This window comes from Purpureocillium takamizusanense, chromosome 3 (genome assembly GCF_022605165.1).
Source record: "Purpureocillium takamizusanense chromosome 3, complete sequence".
NCBI classification, from domain to species: Eukaryota; Fungi; Ascomycota; class Sordariomycetes; order Hypocreales; family Ophiocordycipitaceae; genus Purpureocillium; species Purpureocillium takamizusanense.
The window spans coordinates 3,185,465-3,203,984 of NC_063070.1; the positions used below are offsets into that span (position 1 = coordinate 3,185,465).

The window sequence follows — 18,520 nt, forward strand, 5'->3', positions numbered from 1 at the left end:
CTACTTGGCCATGCATGCTCGTGGGCAGCCTCGACGGCATCGTACTCGCGGCGCACGTGTTTGAGCAGCAGCAGCAGCAGTAGCAGCAGCGACTACGGCGGCGGCTTTGGCGGCTACTTTGGCGGTAGTAGCAGGTTCGGCAGCAATTCCGGCAGCAAGTCTGGCGGCGGCAGCTTCGGCAACCTCGGCATCCACAAGGGGGGGCATCAACTACCACAGCAACTACGGCATCAACTATAACATCAACTACTACCATCAGCATCAAACCCGGGCAGCAGCAGCAAAAAAAAAAGCAAGCAAGCAAGCATGCCGGGCCGGCTAGAGACGTTCCACGCGGGGGAGGCGCACATGCGCGACGCCATGGCCATCCCGCCGGGGGAGAACCCGACGGCGGTGGGCCTGCCGGCGCCGTACGCGGCGCGGGTGGAGGCGTCGGCGCTGCTGGCGGTGGGGACGCTCGACGGGGCGGGCCGGCCGTGGACGACGGTCTGGTGCGGCGCGAGGGGCCTGGCGGCGCGGGTCGCCGAGGACGTGCTGGGCGTGAGCAGCGTGGTCGACGGGCGGCACGATCCCGTGTACGCGGCGCTGTGGGGGGAGCAGCAGGATCAGCAGCAGCAGCTTGAGCAGCAGCAGGAGGAGGGGGGGATAAAGGAGAAGAAAGACGCGAGAGGTGGGAGCGTGAGTAGCGGCGTGGTGCGGCCCAACGGCGGGCGCGGCAAGATGGTCGGCGCGCTGGCCATCGATCTGGACTCCCGCGACAGGATGAAGCTGGCGGGGCTGGTGGTGGCTGCGTCGGCGGAGCGTATGGGCGGTCACGATGATGATGCCGATGGTGATGCCGTTGGCGACGACGGTGGTGATGGCGACGGAGGCGCGGTCGACGTGCAGGCCGCGGTGCTCATCACCGAGAGCATCGGCAACTGCCCCAAGTACCTCAACAAAAAGGCCATAACACGGCGCTCGCCCGGGGCGGCGCGGCTGGCGGGCGCGCGCCTGCCGCTGACGGACGGGGCGCTGGCGCTGCTGGGGCGCGCCGACATGTTCTTCCTGTCGACGACGACGGGCGACACCATGGACACGAACTACCGGGGCGGGGTGCCGGGGTTTGTGCGGGTGGTGCGCAACGACGAGGGGGGCGTGACGCTGGCGTATCCAGAGTGTGAGTTGTGATCTCCTCGTCCTTCTATTGCTCCTCCTTCTCCTCCTCCACCCTTTGCCCTCTTCCGTGTCTGTTGCATATCGAATGCGTACCTTGTACTCGAGTGCCTGATGCTACCACAGAGGTGTTGATTACCCAGATGCTGACCGGAGAGAGAGAGAGCAGACTCGGGCAACAGGCTATACCAGTCGCTGGGCAACCTCATCGTCGACGCGCGCATCGGCATCACCTTCCCGGACTTTGCCACGGCCGACGTGCTGTACCTGACGGGCACGGCGACGGTGCTCGTCGGCGAGGCGGCCGCGTCGTCGCTCCTCCCGCGCAGCAACCTCGCCGTCCGCATCGACGTGACGGACGCGCGCCTCGTCGAGGGCGGGCTGCCCTTCCGTGGCGCCGAGGGCGAGCCGTCGCCGTACAACCCGCCGCTGCGGTACCTCGTGAGCGAGCGCGCGGCGACTGCGCCGTCACGGACGGGGGCGACGACGACGACGACGCTGATGGCCACGCTGGTGGGGCGCGAGGTGCTGACGCCGACTGTCGCGATCTTTACCTTTGAGCTGTCGTCGTCAGGGTCTGACTCTTCCGACGGCGGTGGTGGTGGCGGCGGCAAAGAGGCGACGTGGCAGGCGGGCCAGCACGTCACGTTGGATTTTAGGCCGGAGCTGTACACGGGGTACTCGCACATGTACGACTCCGACCCGCAGAGAATCAACGACGACTTTGTCCGCACCTTTACCGTGTCGAGCGAGCCGCCGCCGCCGCCGCCGCCGCCGACGAAGACGAAGACGGCGGGGGCGGGGACGGGCAAGAGGAGGCGGTTCGAGATCACGGCCCGGCGTCACGGCCCGGCGACGGGGCTGCTGTGGCGGCAGAACCTGCGGGCGCCGCTGGAGCTGCGCGTGCTGGGGTTCGGGGGCGAGGCCTCGTTCCGGCTGCCGTTGACGGCCGCATCAGCAGTGGACTCGTCGTCGTCCATAAGCGGCGGCATCCCCCACGAGGTCGTGTACGTGGCCGGCGGCGTGGGCGTGACGCCGCTGCTGGCGCAGGCCCGCGGGGAGGGGGGGGCGCTGCTCACCTCGTCATCGTCGTCGCCGCGGCTGCGGGTGCTGTGGACGCTGCGCGGCGAGGACCTCGGGCTGGCGGCGCGGGTGTTTGCCGACGTGCCGGGCCTGGCGGGCGCGACGACGCTCTTCGTGACGGGGCCGGTCGAGGCCGAGGCGGACGTCGAGACGCTGGGGAGGCTGCGGGAGGAGATGAAGGCTACGGCAGCGGCGGCGGCGACGGGGGCTGGGGGCGGCGGCGGCGTGGTGGAGACGCGGCGGATGCGCGAGGCGGACGTGGCGGCGCTCCGGGGCGGGGGGCGGGCGTTTTACCTCTGCGCGGGGCCGGGCTTGCGGCGGCGGCTGGAGGAGTGGCTGGAGGGGGAGAGGACGGCGTGGGAGGACTTTGGGTATTGAGGCGGTTGGTGTGGTGAATGTTGTCGTGGACTGGCTGACTCGGCGCTGTCGTGACCAGCAGGTCAGTTACCAGGTGCGCCGAGGGTGAGGCAGGCAGGCGGACGGAGAGACGAGTCAGTGACGCACAAATGAGCCAGCCGTCGCACCGCAGCCACTTGACTTGTCCTCCTCGAACTCGCTCTGTGAATGGGCGATGCGGCGTCGTCCTTTCTTGTCCGAGGTGAATAGACGAGCGGCTGAATGACTACCTGATAACGCGATAGCCATGCTGCACGACACCACGTGGCACAGGATCGGATCATCGAGTTGACGATGCTCGCACAAGCGTAGCGAGGCGACCTTTGTCTTTACGTTTCAGATTGCTTCTGACAACGTAATTTGATGCAAGGTTTTCTCATTTAGTACCTCTGCCTTGGTGGGTTAGTAGGCTACGGGCAGGTAGCAGCACTCACTCACCTGGCGAGGAGTCGTTGGTGGCCCCTGAGTTGCTTCGTACATCACATGAATTGCGCCCTTAGTACACCATCTCGGCATTCCAAGGACTTAGTTACAGCACTGCCTTTGCGCACCATAGCGCACTGCGGAAACCACCAGCACCCGCCTCGCGGGGAGCTCCGCGCGGGCTTCACAAAGCAGCTTACAAACTGACAAGCGGCCGAACAAAAAACGGAGGCTCTATTGACTCCCCGACCGCGGGGCTTCCTCCCCCTCCTCCCTCACTTCACTGCAGACGACCTGTCTGACTCTGCACTGCGGTACGACGGCATCATTCTGGTTGTGGATGAGCCGGCGCCAAGCTCGGCGCATGGCGTGCATGTCGCCCGGCATCCGACGCATCCCCCGCCGCCGACCTTGCCGCAGCAGCGTCCACATGCATCGCGCTCGTAACCGTACGAGATAAAAGGTACTAGTATTGAACGTATGTTGTATTTGGTGCCGTCTCCCACCGCCGCACCCCTCCCAGCGCTGACGCACGAGGTGAGTAAGACGCCGTCTGCCACATACATACCTTGCGCTGCGATGGCGCAATGGCTGGCGCCGCCTGTAGGACTCCTTTGTGCCCACATTACCTGCCTAAGTATGACTGTGCTAGGGCCGTCTGTCACTGCAACTGTGAGGTGATAACATGGAACGGACACCGCCCGGGCAGCTCGCCCGGCCCCGCCCCACCTGCAGTGAATGAAGGCCTATTGGGAGCAACAAAGCACCTAAAGGGCACTTTACCGACTACAGGCAGCCCACCTAAATGCCCCCAGCGTTTTCATGCCGTGTTCGGTCGCCTGCCTGCCTGCCTGCCTGCCTGCCTGGACCCATTCATTTGGTCGGCCCCCCCCAGAGCGCCAGCGACGAAACTCTTCCAACCTGCCTCCTCCATCATCGTCAACCACAACCACCCGCTTCCCTGCCCGGAGTCCATCCGCCTCATCGACGTCGCCGGCGCGGACGCAGCTGAGCCGCGCTCGCCTGCAATTGACACTCCCCATCTCGTCCTGATCCGACCCGACCCGGCCGCGGTCCCCCCCAAGCGCCCCGCGTCATCCGACCAACAACAGCCCGCCGCAGCAGCGACACCGGCCGCCGGAACCGCCCCCCCCCAGTTGCTCGCTGGCTGGTACCCCTCCATCCCTCGCCTGCGGCCCCATGCCGTAGTCGTATCCGCCCGCCGCCGCCGCCGCCGCACGCAGCAGCAGCAGCAGCAGCGCCAGCAGCATCGCACGCCCTCCCTCTCAACCAGCCCGCCGACCGCGCGGCGACAACATCCGACCGACCGACCGACCGACGCAATGGCCGACTTCGACTTTGTCAGGCGCATGACGCCTGCCGGCTACACGTTTCCCTCGCACCGGCTGCGGCGCACCTGCGACCCCGGCCGCGTGCCGCTCGTCCTTGTCGCCTGCGGATCATGTAGGTCGGCCCCAGAAGAAAAGCCCGCACACGCACGGCTGACACGCCCGCAGTCTCCCCCATAACCTTTTTGCACCTGCGCATGTTCCCCATGGCCCGCGACCACAGCCGTAACGAAGGTAGGCAATGCAGGCAGCCCCAGTTTCCTTCCCCTCATCCTGCGACCGTTCGCGCTGACATGAGACATGAACCCCCCAGGGTTCGACGTCATCGGCGGCTACCTGTCGCCCGTGTCCGATGCCTACAAGAAAAAGGGCCTCGCGCCCGCGCAACACCGCGTGCGCATGTGCGAGCTGGCCACGGAGAACACGTCCAAGTGGCTCATGGTGGACCCGTGGGAGGCGGAGAACCCGACGTACATCCCCACGGCCCGCGTGCTCGATCACTTCGACTACGAGATCAACCACGTCATGGGCGGCGTCGAGTGCTCCGACGGAACGCGCAAGCCCGCCAAGATTGTCCTGCTGGCGGGCGCCGATCTGATCCAGACCATCAGCACGCCCGAGGTCTGGGACGCCCGGGACGTCGACCACATCCTCGGCAACTTTGGCGTCTTTGTGCTCGAGCGCACCGGCACCGAGCTCGACTCGGCCCTGGCCAGCCTCAAGCAGTGGGAGAAGAACATTCACGTCATCCGCCAGGTCGTGACCAACGACATCAGCAGCACAAAGGTGCGCCTGTTGCTTAAGCGCGACATGAGCATCGATTACCTGTACGTGCCCCGTCCACCCGCGCCCCCAGGCCCTCGACCGCGCCTCGTCGTAGGTCGATGCTGACTGCCCTCCAGGATACCCGACGACGTCATCAACTACATTTACGAGCATAATCTATACCGGGACCTAGACCTGCCCGCCGGCAACGGCAAGGGCAAGGAGAAGGCGGCGGCGGCGGGGCCTAGTCGATAGAGGCTGGCGCGGGAGCATCGGCGTTTTTGGGTTTGGCTTGTCTGCCTTTTATTTATTATTTTTGGAGCGAAGCGTGAAGGGAGGTGCTGGATATACAGCTGCAGGCAGGGCGGAGAGAGTCGCAGCTCACTGCGGGTGTGGGAGAGAGCTACGAGGCACGTCGTCGGCATTTATAGACGTTGCGCATGTACAATGCGTCCCCGTGTTTGTGTGTGTGCGTGCCTGTGTGCGTGTGTATATCCATGTCCATCAACATGTGGTGCCGGCGCATCGGTAGCCAATCCGGCCAGCAGGCCGACGCCAACTTTTCGGCTGGGCACCCGGACAGATCGTACTGACATACAGTCCACATACCTTACTTGTTAGGCTACGCTGCCTTCTTTGACCCCCCCTCCCCTCCTGCCCCCCTGGATGCATGCAGCCCCGTCGAACGAACGCGTGGAGGTCGAGGCGTCCACACATCTTCGCTCGCCCGCACGTGCAGGTCCAGGCCCAGTGACGCCGGCGGCCCCTCGAGGCGACCTGCAGAATCCGGCCTGGCGGCGGCTTGGCGACGGCTTCAACGTGCGTCCGGCGTGGATGCCGACAGGCCGCCGCCGCCACCGTCGCGTCCCGCCCCCCTTGTACGGGAACCTGACGACCTGCAACGGTGGGTGGCCCGACGCGCATCATCGTCGACCGACCCGAGTGCCACCTCGATGAGGCTAATCGACTGCTACTACTACGTTAGATACTAATAAACGCGGGATGGGCCGCTCCGGCGAGCAGCACAAAAGGACGATGCCTCCTGGGAAGAAGAAGAAGAAGAGAAAGGTCGTCGCCGTCGCGTCACACTCCTCACCACCACCACCACCACCATCACGACCATCACCACCGCCGTCATCGTGGCCATGAAGCTGCCCATGCTGCTCGCCCTTGCGGCATCGGCACCCGCCGCCTTCGTCACCGCCGTGACCATTGCCCAGATCAACGGCGACCGCTTCCTCTCGCCCCTCCGGGACAGGGACGTGGCCAACGTCACCGGCCTCGTCACCGCCGCGTCCAAGACGGGCATCTACCTGCGCAGCACCGTCCCGGACGACGACCCGGCCACCTCGGAGGGGCTGTTTGTGTTTGGCAACTCCTCCGCCGTGAGGGCGGCCAGGGTCGGCGACGTGGTGACGCTGAGCGGGCGAGTCAAGGAGTACAGGTGCCGTCCCGTCCGCTCCTTCCCCCCCTCATGAACGTAGTACGTACGTACGTATTTAAAAAGAGGACACCACCCAACTAACTTCACTTCTTGCCTCCCCCCGCCGCCGCAGGTCCAACAAGGACTACATCTACCTCACCGAGCTCACCGACCCCTCCGACGTGGTCGTCGTCTCGTCGGGCCACGCCGTCGCGCCGCTCGTCGTCGGCAGGGACACGCTGCCGCCGCCCACGCGCGACTTCTCGGGCCTCGACGCGGGCGGTGTCTTCGGCGTGCCCAACGCCGCCGCCACCGTCTCGGGCGCCAACCCGCGCCTCGACCCGGCCGCCTACGGCCTCGACTTTTGGGAGAGCCTCGTCGGCGAGCTCGTCACCCTGAGGGCCGCCTATCTCACCAGCCGCCCCAACCAGTACGGCGACGTCTGGGTCCGCGGCGACTGGGCCGTCACGGGCGTCAACGCCCACGGCGGCGTCACCATGCTCGACGGCGGTGAGTTGCGTTCCTTTCTTCTCTTCTTTTGCCCCTGACCCCCCTCCTTGAGCCCCCTTTGTTGCCCCGGCTCGGGGCTTTTGCTACTTGCTTTGCTTCCGTGTGGAAAGACGCGCCGGCTGATGACGAGCGGCGGGGGGATCTGGACACGCAGATGCCAACCCCGAGACCATTGTCGTCGGCACGCCCCTCGACGGCTCCGCCAACCCGACCGACACCAAGATGGGCGACTTTGTCGGCGACGTCACGGGCGTCGTCTCCAACGCCTTTGGCTTCTACCGCATCCTGCCGCTGACGCGCCTGGTGCCCCTTCGCAACGCCTCGGCCGACTTCCCCGCCACGTCGCTCGCCAGCCGCCGCTCCTGTAGGGGCATCACCGTCGCCGACTACAACGCCGAGAACCTGGCCCCGAACTCGGCACACCTGCCTCGCGTCGTCGACCAGATCGTCAACGAGCTGCGCCTCCCGGACCTCGTCTTCCTGCAGGAGGTCCAGGACGGCTCCGGCGCTGTCAACGACGGCGTCGTCTCAGCCAATCTGACGCTCTCGACGCTCGTCCGCGGCATCGAGGCCGCCGCCCCCGGTGTCACCTACGCCTTCGCCGAGGTCGAGCCCCAGGACGGCAAGGACGGCGGCCAGCCCGGTGGCAATATCCGCTGCGCCTACCTCTACCGCCCGGACGTGGTCGAGCTGCACGAACCGCGCCAGGGGGGCAGCCTCGACGCCAACGAGGTACTCCCGGGCCCCGCCCTCAAGCTCAACCCGGGTCGCATCCAGCCCGCCAGCGCTGCCTTTGACGACAGCCGCAAGCCCGTCGCCGCCGCCTGGCGCACCGTCAGGGGCACCCGCAAACCCTTCTTCACCGTCAACGTCCACTTTGGCAGCAAGGGCGGCTCCACGACGCTGCACGGCGACGCTCGCCCGCCCGTCAACAAGGGCGTCGACAAGCGCACCGAGCAGACCACCATTACCGCAGTAGGCACACGCCCCCAGACCCGAGTCGCCTAGGCGCAATGAGAGAGAGAGAGAGAGCATCCTCAACCAGCTGACGCGAGCGCAGGACTTCATCGCCGCCATTCTCAAGCAGGACCCGGCCGCGCGCGTCATCGCCGCGGGCGACTTCAACGAGTTCACGCAGGTCCAGCCCATGCGCGCCTTCGCCGAGCGCTCCGGGCTGCGCGACCTCGACGAGCTGGCCGGCCTGGCCCCCGAGGAGCGCTACACCTACCTCTTCGACATGAACAGCCAGGCCCTCGACCACATGTACGTGAGCCCCGCCCTCGCCCGCGGGGCCCGCGTCGAGCACCTGCACGTCAACACCTGGCAGAATTTCAAGGGGCAGACGAGCGACCACGACCCGAGCGTCGCGCTGCTGAATGTGTGCGGTTGTGCGTAGGGCTAGCTATTCGCGTACGTAACCGTGCTTCCGACGTCATTGCTCTTCGTCTTCGTCTTCGTCTACGTCTTCGTCGTCTTCTTCTTCCCCGTCCTCGGGCTGTGCCTCTCCACCGTCGTGCCCTCCGTCGCCGTCATCGTCCGACTCGCTGTTGTCGCTGCCGTCGTCACCCAGTCGCGCATCTGGCATCACGATGCTGTTGAGAAACGTAACCTGCGTGCGTCAGCACCACACATGCATCCCCCACTGCCAGCTGTTAACAAGGCACGCACAAACGAGTGTAGCCCGCGCAGCAGGACCCCCAGCTTCTCCTGCGCGTCGTCGCGAGTCAGCGTCTCGGCGTCGATCTTGCTCCCGACCGTAAAGTTGCGCAGCTTAAGCAGCTCAATATCCGGGTGCGTCACCTCGTAGCCCTGGGCGTCCCGTCAGTCAGCGTTCCCCGGGTCCGTCCGTCCGCCCGCGCGCGGCATCACTATGCCCTGAGACGGGGCACCACCACCATCACTCACCATCGGCCGCTTCTTGAGCGCATTCTCCTGGTTGCGCGCCGCAAACGCCTTGACCAGCGCCTCGCCGTCGTCGCCGCCGCGCCGCACGTGCGGGAAGAAGACGCGCCGGAACTCGCCCTCGCCGAGCGCCGCTCGCCACCGCCGCGGGTGCGCGTCGATGCTCCTCCGCAGCCGCGCCACGGCGGCCGCCTCGGGGTGCCACAGCCCGCCGCCGACAAACGACTTGCCCGGCTCGCAGTGCACGTAGTAGCACGCGTAGGGGCCCTTGCGCCCCGTCCGCGACCACGCCGCGCTGAAGTGCGGCTTGTACGGCGTCGGGTCCTTGCTGAAGCGCACGTCGCGGTGGATCCGGAACACCACGTCCTTGACCGGCAGGTCCGGCACCGTCTCGTCGATGCCCAGCAGCGTCGCCGTGGCCGCCTCGACGAAGCTGTTCCAGTCCTTGAGCGCGCGCCGGTACTCGTCGTCGTGGCCTGCCCCGTCCCCCCACGTGTGTCAGTCAGTCAGTGAGTCATGGCTGTTTGACGAGGAGTCGGTGGTTGAGCTTTCGTTACGTAGGTAGATGGGTAGGCAGGCAGACAGGAAGAAGGGAGGAAGGGACGGGCTGAGGAAAGGGATAGAGGGAAGAGGGCTGTAAGCAGGCCATATGCACGCACTCTTCAGCCACGGCCGCCTGTTGTTCGCCTTGAGGTCGCGCAGGAACAGCAGCGTGTTGCGATGCAGCTTGTGGTCCTCGTACTCGACGCCCCCCGTGCCGCGCATCTTTTCGAGCGGTATGATTTGCACCTTGCGCGGGGCATCTTCGTCTTCGTCTTCGTCTTCGCCACCGTAATCGCCACCGTCATCGTCGTCATCGTCATCGTCGTCATCTTCGTCCTCGTCTACTTCGACGTGCGCTTCGCTCTCGCTCTCGCTGCCCTGCTTCGCCCCCCTCGACCCACCACCGCTCGGACGCCCGCGCTTCTTCCTGGGCGGCATCTCGTCCTCGTCCGGGTCCGGGTCCTCAAAGTACGAGCTCTTCTTGGGCGTGCTGGCGATGCGCCCCGAGCGCCGCCGCTCGCTGTCTGGGGCTGCGCGCTTTCGTGCCATGGTCGTGTCAATTGGCTTGGCTTGGCTTGGCTTGTGGACGGGGCGGGTGTCAAGGGTGATTGATTGATGAACCGCGCTGGGTGCGTCATCGAGTCGCGTAGCGCCACGGCGCCACGGTGTCACGTCGCCGCGCTGTCACGTGAGCGGCTCACTCAGAGTCAAAAGACAAAGAAAGGTCACGCAAAGCCACGCTGCAGCTCTATTGCTACTGTACACGGCTGCCGCCACACAAATCTATCATTTACAGTTCGTCGTGGAAGTCCTGGTCGTCCTCGCCCTTCTCGCCACCGGCACCCTGGTACATCTTGGAAGTAATAGGGTACGCCACGTTGGACAGCTTCTCCTTCTGCTCCTCAAAGTCCTCGGCCGAGGCCTCAGCGCCGCTCTCCTCGAGCCACTCGGTGGCCTCCTTGACGGCATCCAGGATCTGACTGGTCAGCAGGGGTTCCTGAGTCAATTGTCCGTCGCGCGGGGCACTTACAGTCTCCTTCTCCTCGTCGCTAATCTTGCCGCCGAGACCCTCGGCGTCGTTGACCTGGTTCTTGAGGCTGAAGGCGTAGTTCTCCAGACCGTTGCGGGCCTCGATGCGCTCGCGCGTGGCCTTGTCCTCCTCGGCGTACTTCTCGGCCTCGGCGACCATGCGGTCGATCTCCTCCTGAGTGAGGCGGCCCTTGTCGTTGGTGATGGTGATAGACTCCTGCTTGCCGGTGCCCTTGTCGTGGGCCGAGACCTTGAGGATACCGTTGGCGTCGAGCTCAAACGAGACCTCAATCTGCGGAACACCGCGGGGGGCGGGAGGGATGCCCGTCAGCTCGAACTTGCCGAGCATGTTGTTGTCCTTGGTCAGCGAACGCTCGCCCTCGTAGACCTGGATCAGGACCACGGGCTGGTTGTCGGCGGCCGTGGAGAAGATCTGGCTCTTGCGCGTGGGGATAGGGGTGTTGCGGGGGATCAGCTTGGTCATGACGCCGCCCGTGGTCTCGATGCCCAGCGTCAGCGGGCAGACGTCCATGAGAACAATCTCCTCGGTACCCTCCTCGCCCGACAGAACGCCGGCCTGGACCGCGGCACCAAACGCGACGGCCTCGTCAGGGTTGATGCCCTTGGACGCCTTCTTGCCGTTGAAGTACTCCTCGATAATGGCTTGCACCTTGGGGATACGCGTGGAGCCACCGACGAGCACGATGTCGTCGATCTCGGACTTCTTGACGTTGGCGTCCCTAAGCACCTGCTCGACGGGCTTGATCGTCTTCTTGAACAGGTCCATGTTGAGCTCCTCAAACTTGGCGCGCGTCAGCGTCTCAGAGAAATCCTTGCCCTCGAAAAAGGACTCGATCTCGATGCGCGTGCTCATCTGCGACGACACGGAGCGCTTGGCCTTTTCGGCTTCGCGCTTGAGCTTGCCCATAGCCTTCGGGTCCTTGGTGACGTCAACGCCGTGCTTCTTGTTGTACGACTTGGCAAGGTGGTTGATGATGCGCTGGTCAAAGTCCTCGCCACCCAGGAAGGTGTCGCCGGCCGTGGCCTGCACCTCAAACACACCGTTGTCGATGGACAGCAGCGACACGTCAAAGGTGCCACCACCCAGGTCGTAGACGATGATCTGGCGCTCACCAGACGTCTTGTCCAGGCCGTACGCGATAGCGGCAGCCGTGGGCTCGTTGACGATGCGCAGAACGTTGAGGCCCGCGATGACGCCGGCGTCCTTGGTGGCCTGCCTCTGGTTGTCCTAGACGGGGGAATCAGCGATGACCCTTCACTCATTCGGGGGCGTGCGGAACTCACGTTAAAGTAGGCCGGGACCGTTACGACGGCGTGCGTCACCTTCTTACCGAGGTACGACTCGGCGACCTCCTTCATCTTGCCCAGGACCATGGCCGAGACCTCCTCGGGGGTGAACCTCTTGGCCTGCTCACCGACCTTGACGGAAACAACAGGCTTGTCACCCTTGTTGACAACCTTGTAGTTGAGAGTCTTGAGATACTCCTGCACCTCCTTCTCCTGGAACTTGCGGCCAATCAGGCGCCTATGGCGCGGTCAGCGAGGGTCACGATACCGTGGATGGGGAGCAGGAGGCTAACTTGATGCCGTAGATGGTCCTGGAGGGGTTAGCGGCGGCCTGGTTCTTGGCAGAGTCGCCGACGAGGCGCTCCTCATCGGTAAAGGCCACGTATGACGGGGTGATTCGGTTGCCCTGATCGTTGACGAGAATCTCGACCTTGCCTTTTTGCATCACACCGACGCAGCTGTATGTGGTTCCCAGATCCTGAGCAGGTCAGCAGGGGGCGCTCGCAACTAACGAAGGGATTCGAGGGGCGCGCGCGCTCACAATGCCAACGACGGTGCCGTAGTTGTCGGAGTCGTCCGCCTGCGCCTTTCCGACAAAGGCCAGGGGCGTGAAGAGGAGTGTGATCCAGCAGAGCAGCCCGAGGCCCAAGGCCAGCGAGCTCCGCGATGATCGAGCCATGGCGATCACTTCTGCGCGGGCAAGAAAGAGAAAAAAGGAATGCAATGACAGGGGAGAAGGAAAGGAAGGCAATCGTCGTCGGGGTGAGCTTCCTCGCTTTCACCAAGGGTATCTGGGATGGGATGGGGGGGAGGAAGAAAAGACGGGGACCGCGCTTATGAAGTCGCGTCGAAATGTCGAGGTGTCCAGAGCGCACAAAAGGCCAGATTTCACGTCTGGTGCCCGGGCGCGCCAGCGGCAGCGGACCCACGTGACGGCGCCCTGCACTGCGCACTGTGCATGCGACGGCCCGCTCGCCCGGGCGTATTTATATTGGCGGTGCCTGGCACTGTGCGCCTTCGTCGGCACTGGCTCACGGCGGTCCTTGCGCGCCGGCAGTGCGCCAGGGGGCGCTTCAGTCGCCACTAATTGAGTCACGGCGGGTCACTGCGAGGCAACATGGAATATTCCAGCGCGCCGAATGGACAGCTGGCTTGACTGTTTCAACGCCTCCTTGCTACGTGTTGCTACCTGGCCATATCTGCACCGGCTGCGGGTGTTTCGAGGCCGTTGGTGAGGGTCTACATTATTAGTACGTGCAAGGTGTCTACATCCGCATCCGCTGCCTGTCCCTGGACCTACTCCAGCAGCCCCGCGGCTATCGTCTCGCCGCCGCTGCGAATCACCACGCGCTGCCCAGCCTCTAGGGGCACCTTGGCCGCCAGCGTAATGACTAGGCGCGCCACTGCCCCCGGTTGCACGACCTTGGGCTTCTTCTTGACCACGGCGCCCGTCGCCTTGTCGAGCGTCGCTAGGATCGTCTGCACCTGTCCCGGCGCGTGCAGTCGGCCGCGGTGCAGGTCGACGGGCATCACCATGACGTGCTCAAAGGCCATGGCCTTCATCGTGAACGTGTCGGCGCAGGGGATCGGGTTCCGGGCCTCGCACAGGATGTCGCCCACGCGGATGTGTACCGGGTCGATGCTCGTCAGCGCCACCGTCACGCTCTGCCCCGCCACCGCCCACTCCCGGCCCTCCGTGTCCGCCATGATGGACTTGACGTAGCCCCCCTCGCCGCTCGGCTGCACCAGCACCGAGTCGCCCACCTGCACCGTCCCCGAGTCCACCCGGCCCGCCAGCGTCGCGGTGCCCTGCGCCGACCGGAACACCTCCGAGATGCCCATCCGGAACGGCTTCCGCAGCGCCCGCGTCGATGTCGGCACCGCCTCTTCCAGGGCCTCGATCAGGGTCGTGCCGCCGTACCACGACGCCGCCGCGTCCTCGATCCGGCGCCCGACGTTGTCGCCGCTGAGCCCGGATATCGGCACAAAGGTGACTGACTTTTCTTGGAAACCCAGCCCCGTCAGGAAGCCGCCCACCTGCTCCGCGATCTCGTCAAAGCGCTCCCGCGACCAGCCGACCATGTCGAGCTTATTTACGGCGACGATGAGTCGCTGCACGCCGAGGCTCCGCAGCAGCAGCACGTGCTCCTTGGTCTGCCCCTTGAGTCCCTTCTCGTAGGCCCCCGTGTTGGCGTCGATGACCAGGATGGCAAAGTCGGCCTGGCTGGCACCGGCAATCATGTTGGGCACAAAGTCGCGGTGGCCCGGCGCGTCCAGTATCGTAAACTTGGTCCTTGCCGTCTCGAAGTGGTTCGTCGCAATGTCAATCGTCACACCGCGGTCGCGCTCCTCGGTGCCCTGGTCCATGACCCACGCCAGCGCAAAGGACTGCTTGCCCGATTTTTCCGCCTGTCGCCGGTACTTGTCGACGGTCCGCTGCTCCACGTACTTGAGCTCCACCAGCAGGCGGCCCATGAGCGTGCTCTTGCCGGCGTCGACGTGTCCTGTCCGGTCAACCGGGGTCCCGGTCCTCGTGGGGAAATCTATGGCTTACCGACGACCACGAAGCTCGTGCTCCGCTTGCTGTCGCTGCTCTCAAACTCCTTCACCACATCGAGCCCCTTGCTCTTCGGCGGCGGGGCGTCAACCTGCAACTTGGCAACGCTCTCGGCGACATCCTTGTCCTTGGCTTTGGCCTTGGCCGGCTCTTTCTTCGGTTTGCCCGCTGGACATGATTAGATTAGCTCGTTACTTTGTCTCGCCAAACTACCTTTTGCCTGGGCGGCCAGCACGATGTCGTCGGGACTCGGCTGATCGAACGCCTCGGCGGACAGGGCGGACGCGTAGGGCATGGCAAACATCTCGGGCCTGGTGCTGCGCGCTGGCGGTCCAAAGAGCGTTCGGGCAAAGGCGGACGGCTGCGGGACGGGCTGCATTTGAAGCGGGGGTTGAGACTGAGAGGCTGTGGGCATCGCGGCCTTGGGCGGATCTGGTGGTGCACCTGATGCTTGGCCGTCTGGCGTCTGTACTGGCGGAGCTCGGGCTGGCGGTGTCTGAGACGGCGGTACTCGAGGCGACTGCGGCGGCTGCTCTTCAAGCGGCGGCCGAGACCAGTTCTTTTGCCGCTTAGACGGTTCCGCGTCTGAGATGGACAGTCGCTTCAGGCCGTTCTCCGCTTGCGCCGTCTCCGTCTTCTTCTTCCGCGCCGCGGCCAGCGCCTGCAGCTTGGACATCTTGGGCTCGCTGCCGCCGCCGAGCAGGCCGCCCCGCCAAGGCGGCGGCTCCATGGTTGCCAGGCGGTGCCGCGGCACGTTCATCCAGGGCATGTCGTCGAACTCGCGCAGCACGTCACCCGGGTCCGGCTCCCGGCCGGCGCGCACAAACAGGCCGAGTGCGTCAGAAAAGGAGAATTCGCCCGACTTACCCTCTGGCTTCTTGGGTGCCGGCTCTGGCTTCTTGGGTGCCGGCTCTGGCTTCTTGGGCGCCGGCTCCGCCTTTTTCGGTGCCGGCTTCGGGGGCGAGATGAAGGTGCGCCGCAGGTACGCGACCGACTTGTCCACGTCGTAGTAGTAGTGCCATAGCGCCTCTTGTATTTGCGCAACCGTGACCTGGTCGCCGAGGACTTTCTGCACGGCGGCGGTAGCCTCGCTCATGGCTACCTTGTCCTCGGGGCTCAGCTCATCGTCGTCCCCTTCGAACTCGTCGAATTGGTCGACGAGGTCGTCCTCTGTGTACGTAGTGACAGGCATTTTGCCTGATGTCGGGTGGGTGAAGTCTATGGCCGTCAACGGTATGAAGCGGTGAGAGGGATGTTGATTGTAGCGGTTCGAAGGAGACGAACGATTGTAAGAAGTAGCGTCCGGATGCTGAATGAGGGAGAGATTGGAATCAGATGTCTTGGACCAGGTGTGTTTATGTTTATATGCAGTCGACTGCAGACAAGGTTTGCCGTCGGCAAGAGTTACCATCGGCAGTTGACGCTTGGGCGGAAGCTTTATGAGTTGAGGCACAGTAGTAGCTTGGTGGCGGATGACGACGAGGGGCAGCTCTGGAGGGGCTGGCGGGGCACGGACTTTAGATGTTCCCGCCGCACAAGCTCCCAGGGCCTAGGCAGGGGCCCCTATCAAAATCAGCTCCACGATGTTCTCTCAGCACCTCATCTCTACGCACCGCCATCATGTCGCTCAGTAAGTCCCCCGCGCCGCCGATGAATGCCCCGCTGACTCGATAGATCTGGACGTCTCGAACGGTACGCACGAGCCTGTCGCCACCTCCCGTTCGCAGCTAACAGCAAGCAGCCCAGGTGCTCAAGGACGAGCAGGGCCGCCCGTTTATCGTGGTCAGAGAGTAGGTTACCCCCCCCCCCCCGGGTTGGGGCCTCACGAGGCTTCATGGCCCAGCCAGCGCTGACCGCCGGCGGCGAAACAGTCAAGGGAAGAAGAAGCGGCAGTTTGGAAATGAGGCCGTCAAGTCGCACATCCTCGCCGCGCGGACGGTGGCCAACCTCGTCAAGTCGTCGCTGGGCCCGCGCGGCCTCGACAAGATCCTCATCTCGCCCGACGGCGACATCACGGTGACCAACGACGGCGCGACCATCATGCAGCAGATGGAGGTCAGCAACCACGTGGCCAAGCTGCTCGTGGAGCTGTCCAAGTCGCAGGACGACGAGATTGGCGACGGCACGACGGGCGTCGTGGTGCTGGCCGGGGCGCTGCTTGAGCAGGCGGCCGACCTCATCGACAAGGGCATCCACCCCATCCGCATCGCCGACGGCTACGACCAGGCCTGCGACATTGCCATCGCCGAGCTCGACAAGATTTCCGACACGATAGACTTTTCGCGCGAGGAGACGGCCAACCTGGTCAAGGTGGCGCGGACCAGCCTGGGCAGCAAGATTGTGTCCAAGTCGCACGACCAGTTCGCCAACATTGCCGTCGACGCGGTGCTGTCGGTGGCGGACCTGGAGCGGCGCGACGTCGACTTTGAGCTCATCAAGGTCGACGGCAAGGTGGGCGGCGCGCTCGAGGACTCGCTGCTGGTCAAGGGCGTCATCGTGGACAAGGACTTTTCGCACCCGCAGATGCCGTCGGAGATCCGCGACGCCAAGATTGCCATTCTGACGTGCGCCTTTGAGCCGCCCAAGCCCAAGACGAAGCACCACCTGGACATTACGAGCGTAGAAGAGTTCAAGAAGCTGCAGAACTACGAGCGGGAAAAGTTTATCGAGATGATCCAGCAGATCAAGGACACGGGCGCGAACCTGGCCATCTGCCAGTGGGGTTTCGACGACGAGGCCAACCACCTGCTGCTGCAGAACAAGCTGCCGGCGGTGCGGTGGGTCGGCGGCCCGGAGATTGAGCTCATCGCCATCGCCACCAACGGCCGGATCGTGCCGCGCTTCGAGGACCTCAAGGCGGAGAAGCTGGGCTCGGCGGGCATCGTGCGGGAGATGACGTTTGGCACGACGCGCGAGAAGATGCTCGTCATTGAGGAGTGCGCCAACACGCGCGCCGTGACTGTGTTTGTCCGCGGCAGTAACAAGATGGTGAGTGAAAGAAACCGGCGCCCCTTGGTGGGGTACGGAGCATTCGCTAACGAAGTCAGATCATCGACGAGGCGAAGCGATCGCTACATGATGCGCTGTGCGTGGTGCGCAACCTCGTCCGCGACAACCGCGTCGTCTACGGCGGCGGCGCGGCCGAGATTGCGTGCTCACTGGCGGTGGAGGACGCGGCGGTGCAGACGCCCGGGCTGGAGCAGTACGCGATGCGCGCCTTCTCCGAGGCGCTCGACGCGGTGCCGATGGCGCTGGCGGAGAACAGCGGCCTCAACCCCATCTCGACGCTGGCCGAGGTCAAGAGCCAGCAGGTCAAGGGCGGCCGCGGCAGGCTGGGTGTCGACTGCATGGGCCAGGGCAGCAACGACATGAAGGAGGCGTTTGTCATCGACCCGCTGATTGGCAAGAAGCAACAGCTGCAGCTGGCGACGCAGCTGTGCAGGATGGTGCTCAAGGTGAATAATGTCATCGTGTCGGGCGTAGACGAGAACGACTTTTAGAGTTTATGAATAGAGGGTTGTGGCAACGAAGCCGGTTGGCCGGAGCAAGCCGTGAGCGTCGTAAGTGCCGCGTCGGCGTGCGGCAGTCACGGGCGTAAGACGGGGTGATGAGTCCGACCCGACTCGGGCTGCAGTCTAACTCTACTGTGGAGCAGTCATAGGCTAAGGCATGCATATACATCTAACTGTGATGCTGCTAATGATGATCCTAACTAGCTACGTAGCATATATACGAGGAATAGGAGTCGGGCCCCGGCCCGACTCCTATTCCGGGCGCGGCTAGACCTACTAGTCTTAATACCGCCCCTTAGCTAAGTATATATATATATATATATAAAGGCTAGGCATAAAAGTTATAAGACTATAGCCCTATAGTTATATAAGGTAAGTACTATATAAATAAAATTATAGGTCTAGTCTAAAAAGGGAGTAAAAAGTAGGCTAAAAGTTAGTAAAGGAGGTCTCGTAAATATATATAGTTATATATAGCTATAAGACCTACTTTTATTACCTTTAATAACTACCTATAATGCCTTTATAATAGCCTACTTTAATAAGCTTATAAACTAGCCCTTAA

At 64.0% G+C, this 18,520-nt stretch overlaps 8 protein-coding genes across 8 annotated transcripts; 4 read left to right on the forward strand and 4 right to left on the reverse strand.

The window, feature by feature from the left end:
- Positions 1 to 95: 95 nt before the first annotated feature.
- Positions 96 to 2,616, forward strand: JDV02_004570 (uncharacterized protein; the record flags this gene model as incomplete). The annotated part of the gene is made up of 2 exons (XM_047985798.1): positions 96 to 1,159; positions 1,325 to 2,616. Exons 1-2 carry the CDS (start codon positions 307 to 309, stop codon positions 2,614 to 2,616), a joined length of 2,145 nt encoding a protein of 714 aa, XP_047841775.1. The 5' UTR covers positions 96 to 306.
- A 1,668-nt stretch (positions 2,617 to 4,284) lies between these two features.
- NMA1 (Nicotinamide-nucleotide adenylyltransferase) lies at positions 4,285 to 5,766 on the forward strand. Its single transcript, XM_047985799.1, has 4 exons — positions 4,285 to 4,521; positions 4,575 to 4,640; positions 4,720 to 5,233; positions 5,309 to 5,766. The coding sequence occupies exons 1-4, from the start codon at positions 4,401 to 4,403 to the stop codon at positions 5,424 to 5,426; spliced, it is 819 nt and encodes a 272-aa protein (XP_047841776.1). The 5' UTR covers positions 4,285 to 4,400; the 3' UTR covers positions 5,427 to 5,766.
- Positions 5,767 to 6,217: 451 nt separating this feature from the next.
- JDV02_004572 (uncharacterized protein) lies at positions 6,218 to 8,538 on the forward strand. The gene is made up of 4 exons (XM_047985800.1): positions 6,218 to 6,615; positions 6,728 to 7,104; positions 7,259 to 8,079; positions 8,165 to 8,538. Exons 1-4 carry the CDS (start codon positions 6,317 to 6,319, stop codon positions 8,498 to 8,500), a joined length of 1,833 nt encoding a protein of 610 aa, XP_047841777.1. The 5' UTR covers positions 6,218 to 6,316; the 3' UTR covers positions 8,501 to 8,538.
- Positions 6,885 to 10,167, reverse strand: JDV02_004573 (uncharacterized protein). The gene is made up of 4 exons (XM_047985801.1): positions 9,666 to 10,167; positions 9,010 to 9,482; positions 8,773 to 8,913; positions 6,885 to 8,713 (listed from the first exon to the last, which is right to left on the reverse strand). The coding sequence occupies exons 1-4, from the start codon at positions 10,096 to 10,098 to the stop codon at positions 8,537 to 8,539; spliced, it is 1,224 nt and encodes a 407-aa protein (XP_047841778.1). The 5' UTR covers positions 10,099 to 10,167; the 3' UTR covers positions 6,885 to 8,536.
- Positions 10,168 to 10,274: 107 nt separating this feature from the next.
- Positions 10,275 to 12,818, reverse strand: KAR2 (ATPase with role in protein import into the ER). The gene is made up of 5 exons (XM_047985802.1): positions 12,428 to 12,818; positions 12,180 to 12,364; positions 11,884 to 12,124; positions 10,580 to 11,827; positions 10,275 to 10,525 (listed from the first exon to the last, which is right to left on the reverse strand). Exons 1-5 carry the CDS (start codon positions 12,563 to 12,565, stop codon positions 10,340 to 10,342), a joined length of 1,998 nt encoding a protein of 665 aa, XP_047841779.1. The 5' UTR covers positions 12,566 to 12,818; the 3' UTR covers positions 10,275 to 10,339.
- Positions 12,819 to 13,182: 364 nt separating this feature from the next.
- Positions 13,183 to 14,361, reverse strand: JDV02_004575 (uncharacterized protein; the record flags this gene model as incomplete). Its single annotated transcript, XM_047985803.1, has 1 exon — positions 13,183 to 14,361. One exon carries the CDS (start codon positions 14,359 to 14,361, stop codon positions 13,183 to 13,185), a length of 1,179 nt encoding a protein of 392 aa, XP_047841780.1.
- Positions 14,362 to 14,621: 260 nt separating this feature from the next.
- On the reverse strand, positions 14,622 to 15,635 carry JDV02_004576 (uncharacterized protein; the record flags this gene model as incomplete). Its single annotated transcript, XM_047985804.1, has 1 exon — positions 14,622 to 15,635. The coding sequence occupies one exon, from the start codon at positions 15,633 to 15,635 to the stop codon at positions 14,622 to 14,624; it is 1,014 nt and encodes a 337-aa protein (XP_047841781.1).
- Positions 15,636 to 16,045: 410 nt separating this feature from the next.
- CCT5 (T-complex protein 1 subunit epsilon) lies at positions 16,046 to 18,167 on the forward strand. Its single transcript, XM_047985805.1, has 5 exons — positions 16,046 to 16,073; positions 16,118 to 16,135; positions 16,185 to 16,233; positions 16,315 to 17,431; positions 17,491 to 18,167. Exons 1-5 carry the CDS (start codon positions 16,064 to 16,066, stop codon positions 17,941 to 17,943), a joined length of 1,647 nt encoding a protein of 548 aa, XP_047841782.1. The 5' UTR covers positions 16,046 to 16,063; the 3' UTR covers positions 17,944 to 18,167.
- Positions 18,168 to 18,520: the final 353 nt, after the last annotated feature.

Excerpts from the sequence above, each read along its gene's own strand:
- NMA1 (XM_047985799.1), top strand. The coding sequence starts at position 4,401 with ATGGCCGACTTCGACTTTGTCAGGCGCATGACGCCTGCCGGCTACACG. Across the intron at positions 4,522-4,574 it reads CCTTGTCGCCTGCGGATCAT|TCTCCCCCATAACCTTTTTG; the intron begins GTAGGTCGGCCC and ends ACACGCCCGCAG. Across the intron at positions 5,234-5,308 it reads GACATGAGCATCGATTACCT|GATACCCGACGACGTCATCA; the intron begins GTACGTGCCCCG and ends ACTGCCCTCCAG.
- JDV02_004573 (XM_047985801.1), bottom strand. The coding sequence starts at position 10,098 with ATGGCACGAAAGCGCGCAGCCCCAGACAGCGAGCGGCGGCGCTCGGGG. Across the intron at positions 8,914-9,009 it reads CGCTCAAGAAGCGGCCGATG|GGCTACGAGGTGACGCACCC; the intron begins GTGAGTGATGGT and ends CGGGACGCCCAG. Across the intron at positions 8,714-8,772 it reads TGCGCGGGCTACACTCGTTT|GTTACGTTTCTCAACAGCAT; the intron begins GTGCGTGCCTTG and ends TGACGCACGCAG.
- JDV02_004572 (XM_047985800.1), top strand. The coding sequence starts at position 6,317 with ATGAAGCTGCCCATGCTGCTCGCCCTTGCGGCATCGGCACCCGCCGCC. Across the intron at positions 7,105-7,258 it reads CGTCACCATGCTCGACGGCG|ATGCCAACCCCGAGACCATT; the intron begins GTGAGTTGCGTT and ends CTGGACACGCAG. Across the intron at positions 8,080-8,164 it reads AGCAGACCACCATTACCGCA|GACTTCATCGCCGCCATTCT; the intron begins GTAGGCACACGC and ends ACGCGAGCGCAG.
- CCT5 (XM_047985805.1), top strand. Across the intron at positions 16,234-16,314 it reads CCGTTTATCGTGGTCAGAGA|TCAAGGGAAGAAGAAGCGGC; the intron begins GTAGGTTACCCC and ends GCGGCGAAACAG. Across the intron at positions 17,432-17,490 it reads TCCGCGGCAGTAACAAGATG|ATCATCGACGAGGCGAAGCG; the intron begins GTGAGTGAAAGA and ends TAACGAAGTCAG.
- KAR2 (XM_047985802.1), bottom strand. The coding sequence starts at position 12,565 with ATGGCTCGATCATCGCGGAGCTCGCTGGCCTTGGGCCTCGGGCTGCTC. Across the intron at positions 12,365-12,427 it reads ACGGCACCGTCGTTGGCATT|GATCTGGGAACCACATACAG; the intron begins GTGAGCGCGCGC and ends TGACCTGCTCAG. Across the intron at positions 10,526-10,579 it reads GCGACGAGGAGAAGGAGACT|ATCCTGGATGCCGTCAAGGA; the intron begins GTAAGTGCCCCG and ends CTGACCAGTCAG.